Consider the following 26387-nt stretch of genomic DNA (forward strand, 5'->3'; position numbering starts at 1 on the left):
TGCTTGACTACCTTGAAATTATTAAGAACCTTTCCCTTTTATTTCAAAGAGAAGAGCTTTTCTTAAGCACAATTGAGTTGCATGCTGTTGGAGAAAGTCTCACTCTGCACCGGACTTCATCCACTATAAATTTATGCTGCACTCTGGCTCTTTCCTCTGCAAAAGTAAATTACTTCAGGTGCAAAGTAAATTACTTTGGTGATTACCCGTTATGCAGACATTTGCTTCCTATTTAGGATCCTCTATTAGATAGTAGCTCTACAATTTTAGATTCCATTAAAGGTATATTTTTTTGTTCTTTGCTACTATCTACTTTAGGTTGTACTAATTCCCATACACCCATCTCCATTGGAGTGGATGTCTGGGATATTGTTCTTCCTTTTTTTTCCATTTTAAATCTATCCTCTGTCCGTACACCCACATCTGATGCTTGACCTAAAGACTTCTCCAGGGCTGCACCTTTTCTGTGGAACTCCCTTCCCTTCTCCGTTAGACTTTCACCCTTCAAAAAAATCTTTGAAAACACACTTCTTCAGGAAAGCATATAATCTAAACTGTTAGCGGATTTTCTTCCCCCCCCCCCACCCCCATGACTACTCTCCAGCAACTGTCAAAAATAACCTACTAAGTTCCCAGTGAATACTTTTCTAGCAACCTATTTTATTACCCCTACTTATACCTTTTGTGTCACTATACCCCACTCCCTCTAACATGTAAGTTCATTGAGAATGGCCCTCAACCCCTCTGTTCCTGTGCGTCCATTTGTTTGGTTAAACGTGTCTGTTAATCCACTCGTTGTACAGTTAAACTCACTCAAAGATGTTTCAAAACAACACGAGGAGAGATTTATCAGTGGAACATCACTTAAAGGACTGTATCAAAACATACAGTTGCATTGACTCAGCCATACTGCAACTTCATCGATCCAATGTGAAAAAGACAAATTGATTCAGCATGGTGTTATATATCTGGAAGAGTGATATCTGACTCAGAGGAATATTGAACGTTCTACAGCAGTGTTTGATACCTTTGCCTGGCCATCGGGAACAGCACTACAAGACTATGGGGTTGATGACATTACAGCATTGGCTCGTCATGTCCAGAAACAACTCTCACTGCCTGAAATGCTAGACAAATGTATGCATGCAATTCACAATGAGTGGTATGAATTTAAAGTCCTTGGCAAAGGGAAGAAACTGAGTGATCTTCTGGACTTGGCACTCTCCAACACAGACAGATCTCCAGTTTTGGGAAACTTGTTGTCTATAGTGTCTGTGTTGCCTGTCTCAACCGCATGTTGTGAAAGAGGGTTCAGTTTAATTAACTTTGTAAAAAATAAGTTCAGATCATCAATGCAGCAAGAAAGTTTAGGTGATTTGTTAATTATCAACATGAATGGACCATCTGTGAAGGAGTTTGATCCTGCAAAGGCTGTTGACCATTGGTATTTCATTCTAAAACTAAATGGCATGTTCATGTCCACAAAAAGCCAAGTGAAAAAAATGATATATTTTATAAAAATAATCTGGTGTGTCACATATATTGAATATATATGTCAATATTTTCATTATCTTGTTAATGCCCATGTCGTTTGGTTCTAGTCTTATTTAATGTTAATTTAAGATGTGTTATTTTTGTTGTTGAAAATAAAGCTTTAAAAGTTTTTTTTTTAGAACTGGCTCCTAACTTTTTTAGCTGGCTCTAAGATTCCAAGGAAATTTGTCAAGCCCTGGTTTAAGAGCTTTTCTGGGAAGCTCCCACCCTACCTGAGCAGAATGCTCTCCCCGGCTGTCCCCACGTCCTATAACCTCCGATCTAGTACCAGCATTTTATTTAGTCTACCTCAATACAAAAAAAAAACAGCCCGATCCTCCTTTTCCTACAGAGCACCGCAATTGTGGAACGACCTCCCGCACAATTTAAATCTTTCCCAGGCCAAGAGATCCCTCTCTACATATCTCAAAACAGAATGCACCTGTCATGGTTGATTATATATTTCCTACCTGTTCTATGTTAAATTTTGTATATATTGTGTATTAATATTGTTCTTGTATTTTACTGTAACCTATTGTATCAATGCAATGTTTTGTGGACCCAGGACATACTTGAAAACGAGAGAAATCTCAATGTATCCTTCCTGGTAAAATATTTTATAAATAAAATAAATAATACCCTGCACCCCTCACACATACTCTCCACCCCTCACACACACTGCATCCCTCACACACACTGCAGTTTTAGATCATTACTCACCACTGGACCACCAGGGTTGGCAGTGCCCCCCCCCCCGCCCCCCACCACCAAAAAGGGGGGACATGAAGCTTCTTTTAATATTAATTTTAAATAAAGATAACAAACAAAAAATCCCTTTTCCCTATGCACCTCCCCCCACACACGCGGAGCACACCTCACACACACAGAGCACACCTCTCTCACACACACAGCACCCCTCTCTCACACAAACAACACCCCTCACACACACAGCAACTCTCTCTCTCTCTCTCTCTCTCTCTCACACACACACAGCATCTCTCTTAAACACACAGCACCCCTCTCACACACACAGCACATACACACTGCACCCCTTTTCCCAATGCACGCAGCTTCCCCTCCCCCCACACACACACAGAGCACACCTCACACACACACAGAGCACCCCTCTCTCACACACACAGCACACCTCTCTCACACACACAGCACCCCACACATACACACTGCACCCCTTTTCCTATACACCCACCTCCCCCCACATACACACAGAGCACACCACACACACACAGAGCACCCCTCTCTCACACACGCAGCACCCCTCTCTCTCACACACACAGCACCCTTCACACACACACAGCACCCTACACACACAGCACAGCTCTCTCACACACAGCACCCCTCTCACACACACACAGCACCTCTCTCTCTCACACACACACACACACACACACAGCACCTCTCTCAAACACACAGCACCCCTCACACACAGCACCCTTTCACACACATCACCCCTCACACACAGCACCCCTCACACACAGCACTCCTCACACACACCACTCCTCTCACACACACAGCACCACACACATACACACTGCACCCCTCACACACACACACACACTGCACCCCTCTCAGACACACCACACACACACACACAATGGACCCCTCACTGCTGTCTGTGTTCAGCAGTCTGTGTGTTTTCAGCAGTTTGTGTGTGTATATTCAGCAGTATGTGTATGTATGTTCAGCAGTATGTGTGTGTATACAGCAGTCCGTGTGTGTGTATTCAGCCGTCCGTGTGTGTGTATTCAGCAGCCTGTGTGTGTATACAGCAGCCTGTGTGTGTATACAGCAGCCTTTGTGTATTCTGCATTCTGTGTGTTTATATTCAGCAGTAATTGTGTGTGTATTCAGGAGTCTGTGTGTTTGTAATGTATGAATGTATTGCATTTGTTGGAGGTACCAATAAATATAAGCGTAATTTTAGCAATAATTTAAATTTTTATTCCTGTGACTGGTTGTGTAGGCAGGGCCCCAGTGCACTGCTTTGCCCGGGGGCCCATACTGTTGTTAAGATGGCACTGTTGAGGGCCCTGCTCAATGAGCTTACATGCTAGAGGGAGTGGGGTATAGTGACACAAAAGGTAAGGGTAGGTATACAATTAGTTGCTTTAGGGGTGTTTTGTGTTTGTTTGTTTTTTATATCTACAGCCATATTTACTACATTATCTGTACAATAGCTTACAAAAGCCAAAATAGCACAGCTGAAAACTTGAGAACCTTTTTGGAAAGAGTACTTGAGTCTGGCAACAGATGCAAATTACAGAAGCACTTGATCATTTTAAAATGGGATTACTTTAAGTGACTGACTGGTTTTAAATCCATGTTTTGGAATGAAGTGCAGTCCCAAGACCTGGACAATTACACAAACATTTTAGGAACCATGAGTAGAATTTAATAAGCCACAGGCCGCAGTGGCAATGTATGTTGGACAAATTTTAGAAATCACATCTTTCCACTGGACTGTGGAAAGGGAGACGTCAGAAGAATGTTATATAATTCAATCACTGTCCTCTTCAGATACCAAGTGCCCACAGGAACCTTCAACAAAACGGCAGATATTAAAATAGACGTTGAATGTCTAGGGATGCATCGGATAGGAATCTGAGAGTTGTGTTACAACTTTTAAATTTGAAAACATAAGCTTTATTTTGGTGCGATTTATTTCTGTCTTGATGACACTGTAACTTCGTCCCAACTTTGTTAAGTACTCCACTTCTTCTCCTAATAACTTGCATTGGCTCATTACCAAGGAGACATCAAACAGCAGCCTTGGTAGATCTTGTTGAGTCTTCTAATTCTCAGGAGAACATGGTTTTCTTTAAATAAACTGTGTGACCAGTCTGCCCACCAGACAAGTAGAAGGAGGGGCTGCATCATCATCATTCAACAGGGTATAAAATATGATATCTGATATATGGCGACAGAGTTTATTCACTAAATTGACATAATCGATTATGACTCCAAATGTGATACGAAGTTCCAGAAAGCCGTAGAGAAAAGAATAGCTTTTTCATCTGTCTATTAATTCAGATCCCACTGTGTGAAATCTCATCCTTCAGTAAACATTTTTTTGGACTTTTGATTCTTGCAGACTGACTATTTTCTTTACAGGAACATGATAGTGTCAGGAATACTATAATCCTTGTATGGCAGTTTAAATCCCTGGCCCCACTCCGATTGAGCTGAAAAGGTCAAAACTTGCTTTTTCTCCCTCGTCGTACAGGTCTCGCCACGGCTTGCTCCGCCTCCATGTTGGAAATCATCAATTGTGATCTCCGCCAATCCAATGCTTTCCCATAGGGAAGCATTGGGAGGCTATTGTGCATGTGTGGCACATAGATATGCATTAAATCAACATTCAGTGTATCCAGGCAGAACGTGGAGATGCTGAACACCAGTGATACACACTGTGCAGCACTGGACTAGGTCTGGACTAGAGGTGTAATTAGAGGTGTAACAATGCACCAATAGAAACACTGCCTTTTCTTTGAAATGGCAGTGTTTACACTGAAAAGCCTACAGGGACAGGCGACAGACACCAGAACCATTAGATTAGGCTGTAGTTGTTCTGGTGACTATAGTGTTATTATTATTATTATTATTATTATTATAACCATTTATTTGTGTTCCTCTAATAGTTGCTGTTTCTGGTCTTCCAACTGAGAACTATTTCTTGTACTGCTTTCTTCCTGGACATTAAAGGTTTCAATTCCAGTCTCTAGTCTTAACCTTGGGATTTTTTCAAGTAAAGTTTCCACCCTCACATTGGCTTCTCACTTTGGAAGTCACAGCTTCCAAATCAAAGATTATCTTTTCAACCTCTTCCAGCATTCTAGACTGCAGCTTCCCCTGAACAGTATAAAGGGACAATCCAGAAGTTGTTATGGTGCCAGAGGGTCCCTGGTGCTTGCTAACCTTTTAGGTATTAAACCATTAACAAAAGGTTTAAACCCAAAGTGCTGAATCCAGTGTCGGTTAGCTCTGTTCTTCTCCCGCTTTTCTTGGATACTTGAATCAGGAAGCCTTGAACAGGGGCGCCGCTGATTGGCTGAGAGCATCAGCCTTCGTTCTAAGCAAATCAGTGGCTTACCATACACATAACGGCTTGAGAAATGTATGAATTGCATTTTTCTCAAACTGTTTTGTGCTGTTTAATAGCAAGGGCAGTAGTGATCTTGAGAGAACCCATTCCCAAACCTGCCCCCAAAATTTACAATAAAAAAAAAAAAAACTACAAGTTAGGTACACTTTTAAAAAATAAAAAAAATACATAAAATAATCTGCCCTGTCTGAAGCTATATGAAACTTAAACTGAAAAGGGATGTCATGTGACAAAACTGGAAATGATTCATCACTATCATTTTTAAATAAAAATGGCATTAGTTGTTAATCTACTGCATTTGCAGAACGTTACATTCAAGAAGGCACCATTTAGTGAGAGAGCATTATAGACTGCAGATACACGAGAAAATGCTGATTGATTAAACTACTACAAAAGAAGATCAATAATCTGAGTTAATTTACTTTCAGCCTAGTTGTGGTTATAAATAGCTAATTGAATTGCTTGTGCTCTCGTCTAGAGTAAATGTTATGGCTGTGATTTAATATATTTACATGTTCGACATCCAGTGGCTGGAAACCTCTTCGTTAATAATTTAATCACTTGTTTGTAATTAGCATTTTTGCAAGTAGACCTTTTGTAGACTCCTGCAGCTTAAGTGGTATCATTTCAACAAATGGATTTTTTTTTTTTCATGTCATTTAAAGGATTCTTCACCTTTCTCAACAAATGTTTAATATCTTTAATATCAATAACTAAATTAAAATGAAAATAAACCAGAACATGCCTCAACAGACTCTTGCCAATGCTAAAAAATATTAAAATGTATTAAAAGACATTAAAAGGTACTCAGAGGGGGGCGGAGCCTGACCGGGGAGCTGAACAGACAGGTTTACTGAGAGCTCCTGAGCCTGATCCCAGTTTTAGGCAAAAATCAGTGGGTAATCGACAATTCCTGCACCCCAGTTCACCTTGCCTTGTCACACAGGAGCAGGGGTACCGGGGGACACCTTGAACGCCTACATGCCCGCTGTGATGCTGAACCGGAGGGCCGAGGCCTACATCTCGCAGAGCTGGAGAGAGGCGGCCGCTCTCCCAGCTCACCGAACCTCACAGCACCCGCAGTATCGGACCTCCCTCCCCCCCAGGACCGGCGGGGGTTATCCCGGTCCCCATCAGCATGTACCATCAGCCCACAAATGATGCAAAAACCGACGACACTCCACAGCAGGTTCTGCACCAGCAGGCTGTAAACCGCAAAATGGCGACCACAACCCTTAACACAGAGCCTGCAGCCACTCAACCCCTCCATGAACGCCTGGATGCTCTGTTGAACAGTTTTTGGGAGAAACTGGAGCAGCGGCAAATACAACGAACCCCCAACCAACCTGCAGTAGTGGGGAAGCGGGAGGCCGCGAGCCGGAGAGGGCAGATCCCGGACATGGCCGCCATATACTCAATGGCGGAGTGCCCTTTTAGGCAGAGGCCCAACAGGAGAATCTCTCCAAAACACCGACCACACCGCAGGAGGGTCGACCACCGCCGGCGGCGGAGAACCATCAGATCCCTCCACAGCGCCCACAAAGGGAAAGACCCGGCCCAGAGAGGTACCCGAGTCTGTGGACACGACGTGTGGGCCCAATGTAAAGCCTGGAGCTGGGGAGAAGCTTCGCACCGCACTCAATCCTTCTTCACGTTTACCCCACTGACACCTACACTGCTGAACAACCGACCATCCCTCCGTCCAACACCAACCTTGATCCTGACCGGCATCGGCTGAATGATTCCAAGATCTCAGAAATAATAGGCCAGACCACAAGCTGACGGACACTTTCAACATGGCGCAATATTACCCCAGCAACCTACTTAAGGGATATGATAGTCCTCAGGTTTTGCGTTACCAAATACTACACTTACGTTTTTACTAGTTATTTAAGTTGTGTAATTCAATCATGCAGCCACCAGGTGGCATTTTCTAGTATCTTTCCGCTGTAATAGTATGTGACGCACCCCTGACTTACTCAAATAGGCATATTACTGGGGGTAAATACTTTGGACTGCTACTGCATCCAGACTAAAACTAAGCTAACTCGAAATTCAGCAGCCTAGGCCGTCGTATGACCTTTTTTCTATGCTTGTGTCCATTCTTTTAAATTCTGCGACCAGGATCGCACCTAGCCATAGTTCCGAGCATCCACCTGCCTAGCCTGCAGACTAACATGCAATTAACTTGCTGACTAAACCTGGATGTTACTCAGGTTTCAAGATTAACCGTTTGGTTTTTGCAAAGCTACCCTCTTAACTACTTCATTATACGTTATTTCAACCTGCCACTTAAATCGCCTACAGCATATCTATGGTGTTATATAGCTTACAGACTCTTTATTTTAATAACTCACCTAGATAGGCACTGTTTATGGTTATATTTGCTATGCCGTTATATACTTGTTCTTCATATAAAAAAAAAATGAGGCTGTCGAATCTCTAAGATAATATGTTTTGCGATGTGACATTCCCGACTTGTACAACTTATTATTGTCTTCCCTTCTTTATTCTGTACCCGAAACCTAATATGCCTCAATAAAACAAAGATTGACAAAAAAAAAAAGGTACTCAGAGATGGATCAAGAAATTTTATGATATTAAATGGACACTGTACGTACCCAGACCAATTCAGCTGATTGAAGTAGTCTTGGTGCTGTGTCCCTTTTGCATTTAGTGTTGCAATGTTAAACATTGCAGTTCCAGAGAACAGCAATGTTTACATTGCAGCTCTAAGTCTTCCCACAGTGGCTGTCTACCAGACAGCCAATAGAGGGCTTCATGAATTGAAACGGACTTTTGGTTCGGTTTATTATTATTATTATTATTATTATTATTATTATTATTATTATTATTATTATTGCCATTTATATAGCGCCAACAGATTCCGTAGAGCTTTACAATATTTTGAGAGGGGGGGGGGGGGGGGGGGGTGATGTAACAATAAATAGGACAATTACAAGAAAACTTACAGGTCCAATAAGTTGAAGAGGACCCTGCTCAAATGAGCTTACAGACTATAGGAGGTGGGGTATTAGAAACATTAGAACAGGAAATATCAAGTAGTGGAGCAGAGCTGGAGGAGAGAGCAAAGCACTGTCCCATAGGAGAGAGCAAGAGACAGGTATGTAAGGTAGAGATTACTCTGGGAGGCCATAAACTTTCCTGAAGAGATGGGTTTTAAGGCCCTTCTTAAATGATTGAAGACTAGAGAGAGTCTGATGGCAGTAGGCAAGCTATTCCATAGGAGAGGAGACGCCCGTGAGAGGTCCTGCAAGCGTGAGTTAGCCGTACGGGTGCGAGCAGCGGTCAGGAGCTGGTCCCGGGCGGAGCGGAGGGTACGAGGATCCATACCTATGGATCAGTGAAGAGATATAAGATGGGCTGGAATTGTTCAGTGCTTTAAATGTATGGGTTAGCACTTTGAATTGACTCCTGTAGGATACAGGAAGCCAATGTAAGGACTGGCAGAGGGGCGAGGTGTGAGAGGACCGACTAGAGAGGAAAATCAGTCTAGCTGCAGCATTCATTACAGACGGCAGCGGGGCAATGCGGCTTTTGGGGAGACCAATCAGGAGAGGGTTACAGTAGTCCATGCAGGAAATTACTAGAGAATGGACAAGCTCCTTGGTAGCATCTTGCGTAAGAAAGGGGCAGATGCGGGCTATGTTTTTGAGTTGGAACCTACAGGACTTGGCAACAAACTGGATGTGAGACTCAAAGGTGAGACCAGAGTCAAGTATGACGCCAAGACAGAGCGCTTGCAGGGATGGACTTATGTGGATATCACTGACTTGAAGGGAGAGCGAGAGAGGAGGATCAGTATTAGGAGGAGGAAAGACAAGGAGTTCAGTTTTAGAGAGGTTAAGTTTGAGAAAGCGTGACGACATCCAGTCAGAGATGGAGGAAAGGCAAGCAGTGACATGTTGCAGGACGGCAGGGGAGAGGTCTGGGGAGGAGAGGTATATCTGAGTGTCATCAGCGTAAAGGTGGTAGTGGAATCCAAAAGAGGGAATAAGTTTTCCCATAGAGGCAGTATAAAGAGAAAATAGAAGGGGACCAAGGACAGAGCCTTGGGGAACTCCAACTGAGACAGGACGAGGGGAGGAGGTATCCTTGGAAAAAGAGACACTGAATGAGCGTTGGGAGAGATAGGAGGAAAACCAAGAGAGGACAGAGTCACAGAGATCGAGCGATTGTAGAGTTTGAAGAAGGAGAGCATGATCAACGGTGTCAAAGGCAGCAGAGAGGTCAAGGAGAATTAATATGGAGTAGTGACCTTTGGATTTAGCGGAGATTAGGTCATTCGTCACTTTGATAAGAGCGGTCTCAGTAGAGTGGAGAGGGCGGAAGCCAGACTGAAGAGGGTCAAGGAGAGAGTTGGAATTAAGGAAGTGAGAAACACGGGTAAAGACAAGTCTTTCCAAAAGCTTTGATGAGAAAGGGAGCAGGGATATGGGACGATAGTTAGAGGGGGAGGATGGGTTTAAGAGATGGTTTTTTAAGGATAGGTAAAACAGTGGCATGTTTAAGGTCAGCAGGAACAGTGCCAGAAGAGAGAGAGCAGTTAAAGATGTGTGTTAGGGTAGGCACAAGACAAGGGGAGAGAGATCTGATGAGGTGAGATGGGACAGGATCGAGCGGGCAAGTTGCCTGTATATTCTATTACCTTGTATTGTTGAACGGATTAGCAGTGTCTTTCTAATGCAGAACACCTCTGATGCTGTGGGCCAGAGTGAAAAGCGGAACCTGAGTGCAGTGGTACACACAGATACACACTAACACACAAACATACTCACAGATACACACTGACACTCACAGATACACACTGAAACTCACAGATACACACTGACACACCCAGATGCACACATACTCACAGATACACACCGACACACCCAGATGCACACATACTCACAGATACACACCGACACTCACAGATGCACACTGACACTCACAGATATACACACATACACACTGACACTCACAGATACACACACATACACACTGACACTCACAGATACACACACACTCACAGATACACACACATACACACTGACACTCGCAGATACAGATACACACTGACACTCACAGATACACACATACACACTCACACATACACACTGACACTCACAGATACATACACACTGACACTCACACATACACACTGACACTCACAGATACAGATACACACTGACACTCCCACATACACACTGACACTCACAGATACAGATACACACTGACACTCACACATACACACTGACACTCACAGATACACACTGACACTCACAGATACACACACATACACACTGACACTGACACTCACAGATACAGATACACACTGACACTCACAGATACACACACATACACACTGACACTCACAGATACAGATACAAATACACACTGACACTCACACATACACACTGACACTCACGGATACAGATACACACAGACACACACACACACTGACACACTGACACTCACAGATACAGATACACACTGACACTCACAGATACACACACATACACACTGACACTGACACTCACAGATACACTCACAGATACACACTGACACTCACAGATACACACACACATACACACTGACACTCACAGATACACACACACATACACACAGATGTACACATACCTAAACATACACACTGGCACACACACAATTTGCAGCTTCCATAATGTTAACCACCCACCCTGCCCCTTCCATACCTTTTGGTTGCAGGGAGGTGACTTTTTGGGGCTGGCTGATCCTGGTGGGAGTCTGAAGCTGCAGAGCTCTCTCTCCTCCTTCCTCCTTCTCTCCCAGCTGCCTCCTCCTTCTCTTTCAGCTGCCTGCAGCCTGTGTCTTCTCAGCCCATGCGGTCTGTAAGCTGGGAGGAAGTAACAGTCACTTCCTCCCAGCACTCCCTGCAACTTTAAAGGGGCCCGGTCTGCCAAAGGGCTGCAGCATCCGACCGAGCCCCTAATGAGGTAGGTCCACAGATGGCAGCTGCACCATTTTCAGGGGGGGAAGGGCAAGTTGCCGGCATTTGGGGGGGCCCAAGGGGGGGCACAGCATGATGTAGGGGGGGGGGGCATGGCCCCCTCTGCCCCCCCCCCCAGCGACGCCACTGGGCCCAGGCTCTGCTTATGGCAAGTCCAGCAGGGTTGTGTGCTGGGAGTCCTGAGTGTAGCTGTTTCAATATTGTATGGGGCTCAGGCTCTGCTTATGGCAAGTCCTGCAGGGTTGTGTGCTGGGAGTCCTGAGTGTAGCTGTTTCAATATTGTATGGGGCCCAGGCTCTGCTTATGGCAAGTCCTGTAGGGTTGTGTGCTGGGAGTCCTGAGTGTAGCTGTTTCAATATTGTATGGGGCCCAGGCTCTGCTTATGGCAAGTTCTGCAGGGTTGTGTGCTGGGAGTCCTGAGTGTAGCTGTTTCAATATTGTATGGGGCCCAGGCTCTGCTTATGGCAAGTCCTGCAGGGTTGTGTGCTGGGAGTCCTGAGTGTAGCTGTTTCAATATTGTATGGGGCCCAGGCTCTGCTTATGGCAAGTCCTGCAGGGTTGTGTGCTGGGAGTCCTGAGTGTAGCTGTTTCAATATTGTATGGGGCCCAGGCTCTGCTTATGGCAAGTCCTGCAGGGTTGTGTGCTGGGAGTCCTGAGTGTAGCCGTTTCAATATTGTATGGGGCCCAGGCTCTGCTTATGGCAAGTCCTGCAGGGTTGTGTGCTGGGAGTCCTGAGTGTAGCTGTTTCAATATTGTATGGGGCCCAGGCTCTGCTTATGGCAAGTCCTGCAGGGTTGTGTGCTGGGATTCCTGAGTGTAGCTGTTTCAATATTGTATGGGGCCCAGGCTCTGCTTATGGCAAGTCCTGCAGGGTTGTGTGCTGGGAGTCCTGAGTGTAGCTGTTTCAATATTGTATGGGGCCCAGGCTCTGCTTATGGCAAGTCCTGCAGGGTTGTGTGCTGGGAGTCCTGAGTGTAGCTGTTTCAATATTGTATGGGGCCCAGGCTCTGCTTATGGCAAGTCCTGCAGGGTTGTGTGCTGGGAGTCCTGAGTGTAGCTGTTTCAATATTGTATGGGGCCCAGGCTCTGCTTATGGCAAGTTCTGCAGGGTTGTGTGCTGGGAGTCCTGAGTGTAGCTGTTTCAATATTGTATGGGGCCCAGGCTCTGCTTATGGCAAGTCCTGCAGGGTTGTGTGCTGGGAGTCCTGAGTGTAGCTGTTTCAATATTGTATGGGGCCCAGGCTCTGCTTATGGCAAGTTCTGCAGGGTTGTGTGCTGGGAGTCCTGAGTGTAGCTGTTTCAATATTGTATGGGGCCCAGGCTCTGCTTATGGCAAGTCCTGCAGGGTTGTGTGCTGGGAGTCCTGAGTGTAGCCGTTTCAATATTGTATGGGGCCCAGGCTCTGCTTATGGCAAGTTCTGCAGGGTTGTGTGCTGGGAGTCCTGAGTGTAGCTGTTTCAATATTGTATGGGGCCCAGGCTCTGCTTATGGCAAGTCCTGCAGGGTTGTGTGCTGGGATTCCTGAGTGTAGCTGTTTCAATATTGTATGGGGCCCAGGCTCTGCTTATGGCAAGTCCTGCAGGGTTGTGTGCTGGGAGTCCTGAGTGTAGCTGTTTCAATATTGTATGGGGCCCAGGCTCTGCTTATGGCAAGTCCTGCAGGGTTGTGTGCTGGGAGTCCTGAGTGTAGCTGTTTCAATATTGTATGGGGCCCAGGCTCTGCTTATGGCAAGTCCTGCAGGGTTGTGTGCTGGGAGTCCTGAGTGTAGCTGTTTCAATATTGTATGGGGCCCAGGCTCTGCTTATGGCAAGTTCTGCAGGGTTGTGTGCTGGGAGTCCTGAGTGTAGCTGTTTCAATATTGTATGGGGCCCAGGCTCTGCTTATGGCAAGTCCTGCAGGGTTGTGTGCTGGGAGTCCTGAGTGTAGCTGTTTCAATATTGTATGGGGCCCAGGCTCTGCTTATGGCAAGTTCTGCAGGGTTGTGTGCTGGGAGTCCTGAGTGTAGCTGTTTCAATATTGTATGGGGCCCAGGCTCTGCTTATGGCAAGTCCTGCAGGGTTGTGTGCTGGGAGTCCTGAGTGTAGCTGTTTCAATATTGTATGGGGCCCAGGCTCTGCTTATGGCAAGTTCTGCAGGGTTGTGTGCTGGGAGTCCTGAGTGTAGCTGTTTCAATATTGTATGGGGCCCAGGCTCTGCTTATGGCAAGTCCTGCAGGGTTGTGTGCTGGGATTCCTGAGTGTAGCTGTTTCAATATTGTATGGGGCCCAGGCTCTGCTTATGGCAAGTCCTGCAGGGTTGTGTGCTGGGAGTCCTGAGTGTAGCTGTTTCAATATTGTATGGGGCCCAGGCTCTGCTTATGGCAAGTCCTGCAGGGTTGTGTGCTGGGAGTCCTGAGTGTAGCTGTTTCAATATTGTATGGGGCCCAGGCTCTGCTTATGGCAAGTCCTGCAGGGTTGTGTGCTGGGATTCCTGAGTGTAGCTGTTTCAATGTTGTATGGGGCCCAGGCTCTGCTTATGGCAAGTCCTGCAGGGTTGTGTGCTGGGAGTCCTGAGTGTAGCTGTTTCAATATTGTATGGGGCCCAGGCTCTGCTTATGGCAAGTCCTGCAGGGTTGTGTGCTGGGAGTCCTGAGTGTAGCTGTTTCAATATTGTATGGGGCCCAGGCTCTGTTTATGGCAAGTCCTGCAGGGTTGTGTGCTGGGAGTCCTGAGTGTAGCTGTTTCAATATTGTATGGGGCCCAGGCTCTGCTTATGGCAAGTCCTGCAGGGTTGTGTGCTGGGAGTCCTGAGTGTAGCTGTTTCAATATTGTATGGGGCCCAGGCTCTGCTTATGGCAAGTCCTGCAGGGTTGTGTGCTGGGAGTCCTGAGTGTAGCTGTTTCAATATTGTATGGGGCCCAGGCTCTGCTTATGGCAAGTCCTGCAGGGTTGTGTGCTGGGAGTCCTGAGTGTAGCTGTTTCAATATTGTATGGGGCCCAGGCTCTGTTTATGGCAAGTCCTGCAGGGTTGTGTGCTGGGAGTCCTGCGTGTAGCTGTTTCAATATTGTATGGGGCCCAGGCTCTGCTTATGGCAAGTCCTGCAGGGTTGTGTGCTGGGAGTCCTGCGTGTAGCTGTTTCAATATTGTATGGGGCCCAGGTATATGATGCTGGACGTTCTCACGCTCTACATGAGAACCTCCAGCGTCAGATTTTTCCCCATAGGAAAGCATTGATTAATGCTTTCCTATGGGGAAACCCTATTGCGAGTGCAGGTGAAGACACACAGCAGCAGAATATTCAAGGCACCAGTGCATGACATATATACACAAATCACTAAGCAGCGTATATAGCTGTACCGCTGTTGAAGGCAGTTACCCTCAGAAGTCAGTTTAAAGGTCAATGATATTTACTATCATGCATTGAAGGCTATATTCTGAGTTTAGCTCATCCGGTGGATCTATTATTTGTGCTAATAAATTCCATAGCCATTGCTGCTGCCAACGATTAGTGGAGTGGATCTATGGCCCTAGAGAAGGTGCCTAGAAAGCACAACGCTATGGAAATAGCAGATATAAACCAATGTTGAAAAAAACAAAAAGAAAGACATGTTAGAGTCTGTGAGATTTTAAGATGTCATTTGAGATACCAGATAAGCTCTCTCACACTGAGAGTGAATCAGCTCTATTCATTAAAAATAAATTAGGGGGGGGCGGGGCCGGACCGCCGAGCTGGACGGTCGCACTTGACACCAGCTCCTGCAAAATATGCCCAAATAGGCATTGAATATGCAATTTGGGGCAGAAAACCGTCCAGCACTGGTGGCCCTCAGCGGGCAGAGAGCCCTGGATCCAGGGAGAGGCTGGCCAGTCAGGCTTCAGTCCCCGGGAGGAGGGTTCCTCATCGACGCCTCAAGGCCTACTCAGGCGACGAGCGGGGTGGACGGCCGCTGCCCCGCCGCCTGCCGATCAGCGTGCAGTCAGGAGTCGGACCTGCAGGGAACTGGCCCCTAACCCCCCCCCCCCCCTACTGGACCGGAGGGGTGATCCCGGTCCTCACCCTCAGGACCCGAACACCACAAAGCACCTGAGGCGCTGCAGCTGGGCCGCCGAGACCCGCAACCCAAGCACTGCAGCCAAGATGGCGGAGGCCATGTGCGAAAGCACCGAGACATAAGCAGAAAGAGACCACCTGCATACACCCTCGAACCCAAATAAGCTACTCACCTCCGCTATGACTGGAGTCTCGGAGGCCCTCTCCCTCCTCTGGGAAAGGACCAAGACGACACACGGATTCGCCTGCTGCGCGCAACCGCTACGCAATGGCGGGGCGCACCGACACGTGGTAAAGCAGCTAAGCAATCACCCCTGCTGTCGAGGAGGCTATCACATGCCGCAAGAACTCAGCTGAGCACCAGCCTAAAGAACAGCACCCAGCAACTGGCAGCAGACTGGGAAACCTGGTACGCCAATTTTGTAGCTGCAAGGGATCTGCATACCAACGGCTCCAAACAGTACTGGCTACACTTGGCACCTCTGGAGCAGAGACTTTCCATCAGCAGAGGACTGTAAAGCAACACTCACAGCCTAACCATTGTAACTGTCTGCCCTAGCATTCTGCACTCCGGTACGCTTAGGCCATGCTCCTATATAGCCTGTCACTTATCAGTATAACTGTGGTATACCTACCTGCCTAGCAACCTACATGTCTTAATTATAAGTCTGTTGTTTCTTTTTCTTCTATATGCATAACCTGAGATGCCAGCAGATTAGTTTAAGCAATGTCCTAGCCTATGTAACGTGTAACACTAATCTCACAAACTGTAAGTTTAAGCTAACAATAATATAAAATTGTGCCGTGTAATCAATTGTCCCGCATGTTTTGCGTGGTAAAACTTGAGGACTGCTCTCGGGGCACCTCATGCCTGCTTGTAACGTTTTATGCGCACTGCAAAAATAAAAAATTTAAAAAATAAATAAATAAATAAATAAATTAGGAATAAATAAATAAAAAATAAAGAAACAAGAGCTAGGGTCCTACCCAAAACAACAAACAAGGATAGGCCTGGTGAAATACCCCATAGACTTTAACAAGCATTCAAATATGTGGCCCATAAGATTGGACATTATGATGCCCATGAGACTCCAAGATCACTGACAGGTACCATACTTGCCCCTGTACTCCAGTAATATCTTCCCAGAATGTTACTATATCTGCGACCAGGACTTTCTGCTGGTCCATCAGAACTGCCTGAGTCACCAGTTTAGCAGAGCCGCAAGTCTGTGCTGGGCACAGCAGGGAACCATTAGAAAGTAAGTCATCTGAGGCAAAGATAAGTCATCCAAGGAATTGGAGCAGTCTTTGTTGTTTGGTGCCATGTGAAGCCTAGTCATGCCACAAGCTTGGTGGAGCAGATTGCATATATCCAGGCTTTGAGAGGATCTCTCTGGTTTTTGTTTTTGAGTTCTGCGTCCCATTCTGCACAGTCAGTTGATGAGAAGTATTTGGACTCAAGGAATTTATTTTAAAAAATATGCTTTAAAAGCCCAAAAACGAGAAAATGAACACAGAGCTAAAGAGATGTGTGTCTGAAGCCATAAAGTGCTAGCTCATCCACCATTTAATTTTTTTAACTTACATTTTAAGCCGCACCACACCTAAGAACACACCAAGCAAATTAATTTAGCGAGTACAGTGCCCCAACGCGCACATGTGGCACTATTAAAGCAATGTCCAAGGGCTCATTCACTTATACAGAATTGTTGCAAATGCCAGAGCATTGTGCGATGAGATCATCTAGGTTCTAGGACATGGAACTGCTGTGGATGTGAGTGTTAAAAACCACACCCCCCCCCCCAACACTCACCGCAGTCAGCAGGTCAACAGTATTTTCAGCAGTGAGAGAATACTCTTCCTTGGATTTTTTTTAAGCATTTGCTAACTAAACACCATATGGCATATTGAGATATTTAGAACCTTAGTAATTATTCATACATCCGATTGCTATTAATTCACTAACAAATAGGCAGTGCTGTACCAGCCAAGACAGCTACTTGGTAACTCCTAGCAACAACCAGCAGCACACATTGCAGTGTAACTAAATTAATGTCTATCTGGAAGGAATTGTAAGTGGTCCAACTTGCATCATGTAGATCAAGTCCTTATACAGAAGAAATTTTAAAAAAGTACAGGAAGGCTTTTTCTGGCCAAGAAATACCATACAAAAGGCCAAAAGACAGAACACAAATGAACAGATAACCAAAAATAATCCTAAATGGATAAATTAGCCAGTGTCAGAAACACTGAACATAATGTCGTTATTCTAGCAGAATCTGAACTGAAAACAGAGCAAGGAACCAGACTATATATATATATATATATATATATATATATATATATATATATATATATATATATATATATAAATAAAACTTACGAGCATACACAAAGGGAATTGTTAAATACCGGTAAATGTAAATACAATAAAAAGGTAATTTCCAATTCAACAATGGAAAAAAAAGAAAACCATATCATCGAAAATGACCATACATAAACAATTTGGCACGGGGGTTCTGGTGTAAAATATTGGGCCATCAACTGAATTGTCTAACTATTTAACTCCTGGAGTCACAAGTACCTGGAGTAATGAGCAGGCATTTTACTGAAATTTTATATATGCTCTCTAGGAAAACTATTGGATTGAGTTTTAATGTGAGTCTTACTGGTTAGTGTCTAGTTTCCTGGGTATCCTGTGTTCTAGAAGTATTTTTGGAAAGCATTAGGGCTAATATTAATGAACTATCCCGATGGTATTCCAGGAATATCCAATTGTGAAAACAAATATCAGAAAGCCTGATCAGACTACTGAATTGTATGTCTATAGAAACTGTACAATCACAAACAAACAGAATACAAGATTAAGTGGATAAAAGCTCTAAAACATCAGTGGGGAATCCCCCTTACCTTACAAATACAAGTAATACACACAAAAAAATAGGTGGAGCTTACACATATATATACTTCACTCTGTTTAGATCTACAGATTCTGCAAAAAAAAACCAAAGAACAGAGAGGGAACACAAATAGTGCAGATAAATCTTACAAATCAGTAAATGTACATAATCTCTGTATAGTACACTCACAAGGGCAGAGCCATAATGATACCTGGCTCTGGTTTGAAGAGCCTTAGGATCCTTAGGGAGATCCACACCCCTATTTTCAGGGCCGTTTGAAGGAATTTGGGGGCCCCAAGCAAAATAGACATGGAGGCCCCCCCCCCCCTCCACGCCCTCCCCACCTTACGCACGCAAAGCCTGTGTCCTTCTTATTCCCCTCCCCGTGTGCTTCTTACTCCCCCTCCCTTCTTATTCCACTACCCCATGTCCTTCTTAGTCCCCCCCTCCCCTCCCTGTGTCCTTCTTATTCCCCCACCCCATGTCCTTCTTACTCCCCCCCTCCCTTATTATGTTATTCCACTACCCCATGTCCTTCTTAGTCCCCCCTCCCCCTGTCCTTCGTACTCCCCCTCCTTCTTACTCCCCCTCCCTGTGTCCTTCTTATTCCCCCACCCCATGTCCTTCTTACTCCCCCCTCCCTTCTTATGTTATTCCACTACCCCATGTCCTTGTTAGTCCTCTCCCCCTGTCCTTCTTACTCCCCCTCCTTCTTACTCCCCCCCTCCCTGTGTCCTTCTTATTCCCCTCCCCGTGTGCTTCTTACTCCCCCTCCCTTCTTATTCCACTACCCCATGTCCTTCTTAGTCCCCCCTCCCCCTCCCTGTGTCCTTCTTATTCCCCCACCCCATGTCTGTCTTACTCCCCCCTTCTTATGTTATTCCACTACCCCATGTCCTTCTTAGTCCCCCCTCCCCCTGTCCTTCTTACTCCCCCCTCCCTGTGTCCTTCTTATTGCTCCACCCCATGTCCTTCTTACTTCCCCCCCCCTTCTTATTCCACTACCCCATGTTCTTCTTAGTCCCCTCTCCCCGTGTCCTTCTTACTTCCCCCTCCCCCTCCCTGTGTCCTACTTACTCTCCCCCTCCTGTTTTTTTTTTGTTTTTTACTCCGACCCTACCCTACCTTAGGTAATTCAGTCCTCCTCCCTTCCCTGGACCCTGTAGCATGGCCGAGCTCCTCGCTCTCTACCTCCAGTCCTGGCTGTCACTCAGTGCGGCCGGGGACCGCGTGGTACAGGTCAGGAGATTCAGACAGTTTCCTGTTCCCGGCCGCGGCCGGACTAAAAGGAAGTAAGCACTCAGTGTACACTTCATGTCAGTCCGGCCGGGAACAGGAAACTGAATCCCCTGTTCCTGTACCGCGCGGTACCCGGCCGGACTGAGTGACAGGCAGGAGGTAGAGGAGGAGAGGTAACCAGGAGTGCTGCAGCCGCCTGAGGCTCTCTATAGAGCGCTCAGGCGGCTGCAGCCTTAAAGGAAGCAAAACAAGCACCGGCTCTGCTTGGGGCCCCGGGCCAGCTCGGGGCCCCAAGCAATTGCTTGTTTTGCCTGTCTGTTAGCAACGGGCCTGCCTATTTTATGATGGTAACATATACAAACTTGGAGAAGTAGGGAAATTCCTCTCAGGTTCCAAGATATAAATCTATTTAGTATTAAAACATATAAAGAAAAATATAACGATGGATAGTCCAATAGTCTTATATAGTCTTATAATATAACGATGGATAGTCGTCTTCTCTTTCTCCACCTCTCACTAAAATTCTCTCTCTCTCCTCTGGGATATTTCCATCATCCTTTAAACATGCAACTGTAACCCCAATTCTAAAGAAGCCCAATCTTGACCCTAACTCCCCATCCAACTATCGTCATATCTCGCTACTGCCTTTTGCATCCAAGATCCTTGAAAGAATTGTGTATGCGAGATTGACTTCCTCGAGTCCAACTCTCTGCAAGACCCGCTTCAGTCTGGTTTCCACGCTAAGCACTCTGTGGAAATGGCACTGACCAAAGTATCCAATGATCTACTCGCTGCAAAATCTCGTGGTCACTACTCTATCCTAATTCTCCTTGACCTGTCTGCGGCTTTTGACACTGTTGATCATCAACAGCTTCTTCTCATCCTCCGCAATATCGGTCTACAAGATAGTGCTCTCTCCTGGTGCTTCTCCTACCTCTCTCAGCGCTCTTTCGGTGTTTCTTTCTCTGGCTCTGCTTCTTCTCCCCAACTCCTCTCTGTTGGTGTCCCCCAAGGTTCAGTCCTTGATCCCCTACTATTCTCCATCTATACTGCCTCCCTTGGTAAACTCATTAGCTCCTTTGGCTTCCAATATAATTTCTATGCAGATGACACGCAAATCTACCTGTCCTCTCCTGATCTCTCCCCGTCCCTCTTGACTAGTGTCTCGGACTGCCTCTCTGCTATTTCTAACTGGATGGCTGCCCACTTCCTTAAACTAAACTTGACCAAAACTGAAATTCTGGTCTTTCCTCCTGTCACGATTCTGGGAACCAAAACACGCTAACATACACACATAAAAGGTGCAGTACCGGACCTTAGAGTGACCAGGCTAAGCACACAAAGAATAGTCAGGAGACAAGCTGAGTAAGGGGAACCAGAAGACAGAATAACGAGAGACAAGCCGAGGTCAAAGGGTAGGAGAAAGTCACAAGGTCGGATAAACAAGCCAGAGAGTACGTAAACCAGAGAGAACCACAAGTAGAACAGCAATACTAAAAAGCAAAGACCACAACAGGGCAGAAAGAGACAGGAAAGGTAAGTATTTAAACCCATTGCTTAACTCTGATTGGATAATTTCCAATCAGAGTTAACAATCACACGTGGGAGATATTTATACCTCCCACTATGATTGAGGCACTGTGCCTTTAACGCCGGGTCAGGTGGCTGACCCCGGCGTTTACAAAACTGGGCGGTCTCCCAGCTTGCAGCGTCATGCATGCTGCCGCTGGGGGACGAAGAGGAAGATGCAGGCGGCATCCGAGGCTGGGAGGATGCCGCTCGCCGAGCGCACGAGGAGAAGGGGACCGCGGACGGCTGGAGGGTGAGTGCTGCGAGCGGACTGCAGCCTCCCCTCGCAGCCGCCCGCGGGATCCTGACACCTCCCTCAAGTGTTGCTACTCCTGTGTCTGTCTCCCTCCAAGTAACTGTGCTACCATCAGCTCCACTACGCAGGCTCGCTGCCTAGGTGTTCTCTTTGACTCAGACCTCTCCTTCAAGCCTCATGCTCAGTCTATCATCTGTTCTGTAATTTCCATCTCAAAAACATTGCGCGCATCCGCCCCTACTTAACGTCAGATGCAACTAAGGTGTTTGTCCATTCCACTGTCCTTTCTCGTCTTGACTACTGTAATCCGCTTCTCAGTAGGCTTACGTGCGCCATTACAGTCCATAATGAATGCGGCGGCGAGGCTCATCTTCCTGTCCGCCCGCACCTACCATGCCTCACCCTTCTGTCAGTCCCTACATTGGCTTCCTATAAAATATAGAGCTCAATTTAAAATTCTGGTTCTTGCTTTCAAAACGCTACATAATGCTGCTCCCACCTATCTATCCTCCCTTATACACAAGTATGTCCCGTCTAGGCCCTCACGATCTGCTGAAGACTTACGTCTATCTTCTGTCCGTACTCCCACCTCTGATGCTCGCCTTCAAGATTTCTCGAGGGCTGCACCATTCCTATAGAACTCGCTTCCCTCCTCCGTTAGATGCTCACCCAGTCTCCACTCCTTCAAAAAAATCGTTAAAAACCCACTTCTTCATAAAAGCGTATCAATTAAACAGTTAATAGATCCCGACTGATTCCTCTTCTGCAACTGTCACTAGTCTAATACTATCCTTACCTTTTTGTGTAATTTTACCCCACTACCTCTAGCATGTAAGCTTATTGAGCAGGGCCCTCAACCCCCCTGTTCCTGTGTGTCCAACTTGTCTGGTTACTACTACATGTCTGTTCGTCCACCCATTGTAAAGCGCTGCAGAATTTAATGGCGCTATACAAATAACATAATAATAATAACCAAAACGGATTTCGCCCTATACAGGCTTCCTCAATTGGTGTATGATCGTGTCCCAGCATCTACAGTGTCTTTTATATATCCCAAATTGGATTTTCCTGTTTTTTTTTTTCCGTCCTTTGGAATGCAAACGTGAGTTCCGTCATGTGATGCTGCGTCCCTCTTCTATGACATTATTCTTTTGGAACGCATCTTGCGGTCCATTTACTCACGTCAAACTGCATAGTGCAAGTGTATACAGGAGTCTTTTATGGACCTCTTAGAAAGCACCCACGCTCTCCCCTCCCCACTTCCACCCGGAACCTCTAAATGGAACACAAATGCGTTCCAAAGAGTTCCCAGGTGTCAGGTACAGGGAGAGAAAGTGCTGGATGCTATTATATCTCTATATAAAACAGTATAAAGAAATCTGATACAAATGCATTATAATAAAACATGCTTTTGCTTAACTTTATGCAAAAAAATTTTTACCAAAATAACTTAACCAACATTAACTTTTAGAGGATGCAAAAATACAAAAAAAAAACATTTTAGTAAAAAGTCGTGAAAAAGTCTTGAAACAAAAGTCATTTAAGAAAAAGTTTTTTTGGGTTGTGGATTGTGTTGTGCTTGTAGAGAGACGAAAAAGCAAAAATTACAAACAACGAAAGAAAAAGAATGATGTCATAGAAGAGGGACACAGTATCACGTGACGGGTAAATGGAACGCACGTTTGCGTTTCAAAGGACGGAAAAAATCAATGGGAAAATCCAATTTGGGATATATAAAAGATGCTGCAGATGCTGGGACACAATCATACACCAATTGAGGAAGCCTGTTTTAGGTGAAACTCGTTTTGGTTATTGGACTAGCCAAAAGGACTTATATATCTCTATCCATCGTTATATTTTTCTTTATATGTTTTAATACTAAATACATGTTTATCTTGGAACCTGAGTGGAATTATCCTACTTCTCCAACACAGAGTGTGTATCCGTTACCATCATAAAAGAGGGGTGTGGATCTCCCTAAGGATCCTGAGGTGCTTCAAACCAGAGCCAGGTATCATTATGGCTCTACCCTTGTGTGTGTACTATACACAGAATATTTACTGATTTGTAAGATTTATCTGCACTATTTGTGTTCCTTCTCTGTTTTTTTGTAGATCTAAACAGAGGGACGTATATATATTTGTAAGCTCCACCTGTTCTTTGTGTATAAAGAAAAAGTACAACCTAAGTATTAGACATGATATATTCCTTGGCTTTTATATTACACTTTAAATCCAGTGTCCGTCTCCTAACAATGCAAAGTTTCATTAGATGATTACTTGAGTGCAGGTTGATTTGTCAAACTGATAACTTTAAATGACAAAAGGGTAAAACTTAAAAAGTGTTGAAAAGCCTCTAATCTGGTCTAATGTGGGTCTAACCTTATCTCATAAACTCCAGTCCATTAGGGTTTATGGGAAACAAAGTTTATCCCCAAATAACAATTTTGCTTATCACGTCTGATGGGTGGAGGTAGTCTCTAAACTTGTAGGAAAAATACCAAAACTACTATCAGTATACACAGAACTCTTCAGTTTTATAAAATTCCATGATCTAAAAGAGAAGAAAAAGAAAAAAGTTGCCTACCTGCTAATTCCCTTATAAACTGTTGCATAGGAACCTTCTCCCAATTTTTCAAGGTTTAGGTAAGAGGATGCTGTGCCGAAGGGCAGTCCCTTTCTCTGCTGTAATGAGATAGATACATTCTAATGTGATCGATCTTAGAATAGATAAGAATGATGTATCTTTGTTGTGCAAACGGACAGATATCTTCTTAAATTCCAGTATGAGTTCTATGCATTCTACCTGTCTACATATTTCAACATATACCAAGCACAACATTTCATTTACACCCACCATGTGCACTGTGCATTTAAAGGAACACTATAGGGTCAGTAACACAAACATGTATTCCTGACCCTATGGTGTTAAAACCATCATCTAGCCCCCCCTGGGCCCCTCATGCCTTCATAAATATAGCAAAAATCTTAATTGTATTCAAGCCTTAAGCTGTAGCTCTGCATGCTGTTTGCCTCAGAAAAACAAGCTGTCTGCTGACATCATCAGAAGTGGTGGCCTGGTCCAATCACAATGCTTCTCCATAGGATTGGCAAAGACTGACAAGGAGGCAGATCAGGGGAAGAGCCAGCATGATTCAAACACAGCCCTGGCCAATCAGCATCTCCTCATATACAATTGTTACTTTGTTATTATATGTTAAAGAATTAAAGGAAAATATGTGGCCTACAGCCCTGGCCCAATCTTGCAACTCATGTGACTTTAAGCAACACGAAGTACCCCTCCCCCCCCCCTCACCCCCCCCCCCCCCTCCGGGTAGTTAGGGGTAATCTTCACTCATGAGCAGCCCACAATACTCTTTAATATACAGCACCTTCTAGTAAAGGCAATTATCTTGTAGGACTAACTCCATTCAATTTTAAGTGGTCCTACATGCTTTATCTTATCACACCTAGTTCTCACCTTATAATGAGCATCATTTCAGATTGGTATCTAGTATATACCACTCACTGTTCAGATTTCACTCTCAACCCCATATATAGCATGTAAAACTCAGCCTAGGAATTCACCAAAGTTAATTCTTGCATTATTTTATTTACTTACAAATTGACTTCTAGAATATCACTCTTGATAGATATACCAAAAAAGAAAAAGTGCAGTTTGTTAGGACAACTCTCTGCCTCAGGAAAATTTTACACCGTATTATTGACATTCTTGTGTCTGCTCAAGTCTCTGATTTACAACATGCATTACTAAAATAAAGAATACAAAATTTAAAAATTAAAGGAAAACAATAGTCAATTAAAGAAATACTGATCTGTTTTTATGCATTATTCACATAAAACAAATAGTTTGTTTATTCACACAGATTCCTGAATTTTACAAAACTTTTGTTGACAGGAGTCAATTCTTTCTATTTTTACTGGCAATCTAACCCAGAAATACTACTAAGGTCATACTTTCTTATGTCAAAAATATGTGTTTTTTTAATGAAAATTAAAGGGTTACTACAATATTATATAAGTGTTATAACAATGGTATATAAATTTCTATATAAAGAAATATAGGAAGCTTAGCTGCGATCCCACATCGAGGCCAAGTTCTTCCTGCCCGCCAATCCACCTCCAGTGACAACACACCCCCAATGCATGGGATGGGGCATCCAGGAAGACAGGCTGAGGGGAGGCACAGGGAGTGAGCGGATCTGTTGCCAGCAAGTGGCTGGCTAATGAAGCTGCTGGAGGTGGAGCTCCACTACCGGCAGCAAAGTTGTCTATCTCTGTATGTGCAGCATTTCACAGTGAAACACTGCCCATACATATTCCATGCACTGAAGTGGTCATGGTGCTTGGAGTAAACCTTTAATAAAAAAATGATTTGACACATTAATCCTACCACATAAAGTTTCACCCTTAAGGATCCATCTGGTCACCATAAATATAGTGGTTATGCTGACAATAGGCAGTTCCTTCGGTAAGCTAACGCATTCAGCCAATGAATGGCATCAAAATATGGATGAAATTAATATTGCTAATGTGGCATTTCAACTTCTGCTTTGGCAATAGTTGAGCAGGAGGTCAGGTGTCTTGTGGGACCCTGTTTCTGCCAAAACGCTTGAAGACGGTTTTATCACGAATGAAGGACATAGTTCACAGCCTAATGGCACCATAACCACTATATTGCCATGTTGTTAATATGATGCCTCGTCTGCCTCTTTAAGAATTAAGAT

At 44.9% G+C, this 26387-nt stretch overlaps 1 protein-coding gene across 2 annotated transcripts in view; it reads right to left on the reverse strand.

Annotated features, from left to right (window-relative positions):
• The window catches only part of CDK15 (cyclin dependent kinase 15), a 220531-nt gene that overhangs the window by 159483 nt on the left and 34661 nt on the right, over positions 1 to 26387 (reverse strand). For both annotated transcript variants that reach the window (XM_063428701.1, XM_063428700.1), the window contains one exon: positions 24227 to 24324. In XM_063428701.1, coding sequence (XP_063284771.1) covers positions 24227 to 24324 — 98 coding nt within the window. The remainder of the gene's footprint in view (positions 1 to 24226; positions 24325 to 26387) is intronic.

Source organism: Pelobates fuscus, chromosome 8 (genome assembly GCF_036172605.1).
Source record: "Pelobates fuscus isolate aPelFus1 chromosome 8, aPelFus1.pri, whole genome shotgun sequence".
In the NCBI taxonomy this organism is placed as follows: Eukaryota; Metazoa; Chordata; class Amphibia; order Anura; family Pelobatidae; genus Pelobates; species Pelobates fuscus.